The sequence below is a fragment of the Pteropus alecto genome, unplaced genomic scaffold (assembly GCF_000325575.1).
Source record: "Pteropus alecto unplaced genomic scaffold, ASM32557v1 scaffold246, whole genome shotgun sequence".
In the NCBI taxonomy this organism is placed as follows: domain Eukaryota; kingdom Metazoa; phylum Chordata; class Mammalia; order Chiroptera; family Pteropodidae; genus Pteropus; species Pteropus alecto.
The window spans coordinates 57,652-63,152 of record NW_006437742.1 but is presented as its reverse complement, the minus strand read 5'-3'; the positions used below and the strand labels follow the sequence as shown (position 1 = coordinate 63,152).

At 46.7% G+C, this 5,501-nt stretch overlaps 1 protein-coding gene across 1 annotated transcript in view; it reads right to left on the bottom strand.

Annotated features, from left to right (window-relative positions):
- Positions 1–2,293: 2,293 nt before the first annotated feature.
- The window catches only part of IRS4 (insulin receptor substrate 4), a 4,050-nt gene continuing 842 nt past the window's right edge, over positions 2,294–5,501 (bottom strand). The window contains exon 2 of the mRNA XM_006914794.1: positions 2,294–5,495. Coding sequence (XP_006914856.1) covers positions 2,294–5,495 — 3,202 coding nt within the window. The remainder of the gene's footprint in view (positions 5,496–5,501) is intronic.

The following is a 5,501-nucleotide window of genomic DNA, read 5'->3' as shown; positions in this document are numbered from 1 at the left end:
CTTCACAGACAAACAGCCTACTATATCAATTTACATTAAAATGGTAGCAAAAGTCATTTCCTGTAGTGAGTTCCTTCCATATATCTTTCCTTTTATATAGCCCAGCAAATTATGTTCCAGAATTACCCTCAGGAGCAAGCACTTTTGCTAGAAACTAAATCTTTAGTTTAGACTGTTAAAACTTCAATTCAGTATTAATCCAATAACAAAATAAAAATATATTTGTAAAGTGATTTAAAGTTCCAAAGTGCTTCCACATTCTTGTTTCAACCTAAGCACCCATCTCCCTGTGAGATACAGCTTCCTTGCTGTAGTCACTCAATAAAATTAAAAATTTCAATGAACAATAAATACTTTGAGAGAACATTAAATCTTTAAAATAGCTACAAAGTCAACTGAAGTTATTTATAAATCGGTAACATACACTAAAATAATGAAAATTGGATCTGGATAATCCTTAGGAGGTCAGGGTTTATTTAAGGAACGAGAAGATTTCACTAATTTTAATCCTTGCTGAAACAAAGAGTATTGGAAAATATAGAGAAACCTCTATGAAAACTTGTTATTTCCAAGATACCACAGAGACAGACAGCTATGAACGTCTACATTAATATAAATGGTGTCTTTAGCCATTAAGCTCCAACAACACCTTGAGACCAACTTACAGGTGTACTTTACAGAATACAATGGTCTGTTCCTAAAAAGCTGGCTATGAATTAAATTCTTGGAAAGAGAATGATATATTTTAAATGCATAGTTTGGGTAGTAGCGGTCATCTGGTATTTGCGTGTGCATGAGTGTTGAGGGGTGGAGCTCATGCCTTAAAAATCTAAATGGAATCCTTTGGCAAGCTAAAACATCCTTTTGTCCTTTTAATGATCATTCTTTAATGTGTCCGTGCTGCAAATGTGAGTTTCTGTATGGCAAGTTTTCTAAAGCAGGGAGAGAAAGGGGAGGGGGGCTACACCTGCACTAAATAGGAAGCTTGTTAGGTGACTGTTGTGATCAGTCCCCGACTTGTTCTGCCTGATCAAGCACAGTGGGCTGAGATCCAATCACAAAGGCATTCCACAAAGCAAGCAAAGCAAAAATCTTCACTAAACTGACTACTGGAATGAAAACTGCTGGACTCCCTCCATCCCTTTCCTTCACTGGGAAAGAAGCACATTCTACTAAAGAGGGAAGGCACTTGAGACTATGGAGACATTATCTTCGGAAATCATTTCTTGAGAATGTCTCCAGGCATAATAATAACAAAACTGCGTAATGTACACAGTAGATTTACTCAAAGTCTTATTTCCAACTCTGACAGCTCCTACTCTTCTTTATTTCTTCTTTTGATAAAGCAACCCTTTAAAAAAGTTCCACTGTTCCAGGGCTGCCCCTGGGGTCATGTCTTCCTCCGGCCTTATTATCTTGATTTCCTGGATTTCCCAGAAGACACACCAATTAGATATTTTAAATACTTTTTAAACCTTTGAAACAATATTCATACCCATTATCAAGTTGTCATCATACCCTCTTTTGGGGGAGTTATATGAAGAAAATGAGGTACAGCGAAGGTGACTTGCTTGTCACTATTAGTGACAGAGGAAAGGAACTCTCAAAGTTTCTGGTAACTTATCCTGTATGTAAAAACAAAAGAAATCAGCACAAAAACACATCCTACAGCCAAACACTCTCTTCTTTAATCACTTGTTGTTTTGGATTATTTATGTTTTGTTCTCTCCAGGCATTCATGCTAACAACTGAGATTTAACCTTCTTGGTAAATCACAGCAACTAACATAACCTCCACTGCTTTTTAAAAGGTAACTTTCAGAGGAGAAAGTCATCCTCCCCCAAACGCTAATAGGTAATCATTACTGCTTAATATTCTATGCTCTTATTAAAATTCCTGCAATTAAATATGGGCATTTGTAAAAAAGCATCTTTTATTTGTTGATTTTAAAATAAGTTGATGGGATTCAACTTAAGGTGTTCTGTGTGCATAAATCATTAAGTTTTAAGGACGGGTATTTGAAAGCGTCCTCGTATTACATATCCTTAAGTTTTAACTGCTCCTAAAAAGCAGAACTAATGTTTAAGTGATAATCGTTTCTTTCCAGATAAACTGTGATTGGATTAAAACTTAAGTTTTTGCAAAGATCACAAGGTGTCGCACGCATAATTAAAGCTGAATTCTATTTTCCGTCCCAAACAGGCATTTACTAACTTTTTCCTAACACTGTAGACATAGTAGCGCACCAATTCATAATCAATGACCATTAACCTTAGGAAAATGAATTCTAAAATTACCAACCTCTTTGGGGAGAGTCGAACTTCCTGTCAGATCTGGCAAAGTCCATTCTCGCGTAAGTATCTTCGTCGTCTTCGTCTTTGTCTTCGTCGTCAGAATCTTCTCGCTCGGGGAGTCTCGGCACCAGGCAGTGAGGTGGTGGGGAGGGAGCGGCAGCTGCAGCCGCAGCCCCGTCGGCCAGGTTCACTCCCCTGTCAAGGTCTGCAAATGGGTTTTGGGCTCTAGGGCTCGAGCCACAGGCGAAGACCTGGGACCCGCTTACTGCTTCGGCACCAGCAGCATTAGCAACAAGTTGGAACCAGCGGACAGAGGCGGAGTTAAATCCAGAGGCAGCCTGAAAGCCCGCGGCGGCTGCGCCGAGTCCTGGAGCCGCGGCGAGGGCGGAGGCGGCGGCTAAAGCCCGGCCCAAGGCAAAGGTGGGCACAACGACCGCAACGGCGGCCGAAGCGAAGGAGGCGTAGAGGTCTCTCTCCAGGCTGTCGGTTGGCAAAGCAGAAATAGAGGATCTGACGGATGCAAAGAAACTCAGCGAACGGCTTTGTGGGCGTCTTCTCTCTAGCACTTCTTCCTGCAGCAGTCTAGCTACAGGTGCTGGTTCAGAGCAACGGCTGGGGGAGAGAGAAATGTCCATACAACACTCAGAAAATGGGTCGACCACATATATTCGACCTGTTTCAGCATCATAGCGAATGGCACTGTCAGCAAAAGGCACGGCTGGTGTCATTGCTCGGTTGAAAATCACTTCAATGTAGTCACATTCTTCCTCATTAGCATTGCTACCTGTAGCACTGGAAAGAAGAGGCAAAAGTGGCCACCTAGCACCGTCCAGAGAGAAGAGGTTGGCACCTGTAATAGCTCTTAAAATATTTGAGAGGTCATTAGCTGGATTTCGAAATGGCACTCTGAACCCAATATTCACGTAATGAGAAAAGGCTGACTGTCTGGGGTCAGCAATTACGCCCCACGAATGCGGCAGTCCTTGAGTGAAGGGCACTAGCATATTGCTATTTCTTTTAGTGAAGTCAGTGTTGACGTAGTCACTAGAGCTGTCAGCCTCTCCCTGCTCACATAGGAGCTTTTGTGGTTTTGGCTTGATTTTATTTCCTTTCGCAATAAAAGAAAGTTGGTTAGGTCTCTTAGTCTTGTTCTTGGGGGACTCATCGTCTGAAGGCTTTGAAGGTGACCCCCCATCTCCAGGTTTTGAGAAGGACCCCTCAAGTGAAGGCTCTGAGACTGCATCTTTGGGGCCCCTGATAGATGAGGTTTCTTTGTCTAGGCCCTTCCCCAGGAGTTTTCCAGATAACATTGGCACATACTCACTGTGGTCACTCTGTCCCAACGGTGAGCTCTGTAAAGGATTTGGCAGAGAGAAGTAGGAGCTCCAACTTTTGGAGGAAGAGCCGCCCTGAGGATTTCTGGGTTTTTTTGGAATTGCACCAGCTCCAGGAGCCATAAACATGTAATCACTGTCACTGTCATTGTCTTTAGAGTCATCCTCTTTATCAGGATCAGGTGCTTTTGGAGGACTTGGGGCAGGTGGTGGGCTCACTCTGGGGAACATCATCATGTACCCTCTTGAATCTTCAAAAGGGGATCGAGAGTGGAGCCTTTTTGAAGCAGAAACATGTTGAGGAGCCATTGACATATAATCACTGGAGCTTGCAAGAGGGGCAGCCACCCCTGGTCTCATTGGCACATATGGGTCGTCCTCATCTTCATCAAAAGTTCTGGCTCTGTGGGAACTTCGAGCTGCATCTTGTGAGATCTCTGCATCTTTGATTTCTTTAGCTTCTTTGCGTTCTTTTGTAGCTCTTCTGTCAGCACAAAAATAAAGTCGGAACCTTCCCCCAGATTTCCCTTTTCCACCAGTTCCTACAGCTGGTGGGGGTGGAGGTGGAGGTAGTGTTGGTGGTGGCATGTGCTGTTGCTTGCTTTGAGTTAATTTGCCAAAGTAGGATCTTTTCTTCAGGGATTTTCTCTGTTCATCATTGCCATCAGAGCCTTTCCCACTTCTTGAGCCTTTGCCGGCTTCAGAGTTCTTGCCACCACCTGAGCCGTGGCCATCTCCCGGTCCCTGGCCATCTCCCGGTCCTTGGCCACTACCTGAACCATGCCCACCACCGGCTCCCTGCCCACTGCCTGAGTCATGCCCACCTGTGGTGCCCTGGCCATCTCCTGAGTACTGGCTCCCTCCTGAACCCTGATCCCCCGAGCCCAGGCCGCCTGAGCCACCACTTGAGCCCTGGCTACCTCCAGAGCTCTGTCCTGCGCCTGAGCATTGGTTTCCTCCTGAGCTCTGACTACTGGAACCTTGGCCACTTGAACCCTGGCCACCTCCTGAGCCCCGGCCATTTCCTGAACCCCAGTTGTTCATGGGCATGTAGTCATCTCCTCCGTTACCTTCCTGACCGGCTTGGCCCTGAGGATTATCTTCTTCCACACGGTTGCCAGAGACTGAACCAGACGTTTCAAGAGACAAGCAAGCTCTGTCGCTGGGCGCTTCTGCTGGGTGTGGGTCAAGTACCGGGCTGGGTGCCAGGCGGCGAAAAAAGCTGGCTGGCACTGAAACAGCTCTCCTGGACCTCCGCATTCTGGGCAGGTGCAGTCTTCCTCGCCTGGAGTGAGGCACCGGCTCGTTGGGTGTTACGTAGCGCCTGGTGAGGAGCATCTCGTCTTCCCCATCACCGATGGTCCGGAGGTGACAAAACTGCTCAAAGCGGGACCTTCTGAGCCAGCCTCCGGGTTCAAGCGGCAGCGTTTCCAGGTGCCTCCTAGTGGACAGTAGGGTTAACAGGTGGGCGCCGATGCTGATGCTGTAGCTGCGGCAGCGGGCTCTGTATTCATCTGCACACAAGGCTCTCATCTTCTCCAAAAAGAGCTCGTGCATGTTTTGGGCCACCACAGAGTCATCCACCTGCATCCAGAGCTCCCCTGGACCGATGACAGTGGACCTGCCGACTTCCAAGAAGAAATACTGCTCTGAGTGCCCGCAGCGACGGATGCTCAGGAGCTGGACGACCACGCTGGCCACTTCGGTATTCAGCCTCACGAACACAACCTCCTCGTCGGTAAGACAGAGCCGGAACACGCCGCTCAGCTCTTTTCTATGCCCCAGCCCCCTGGGTTTGACTATTACCTGCCACACATCTTTGTAGAAGGGTGGCTCCGCCGCCGCTGCGGCCGCCAGCGCGGCGGCCCTCCGT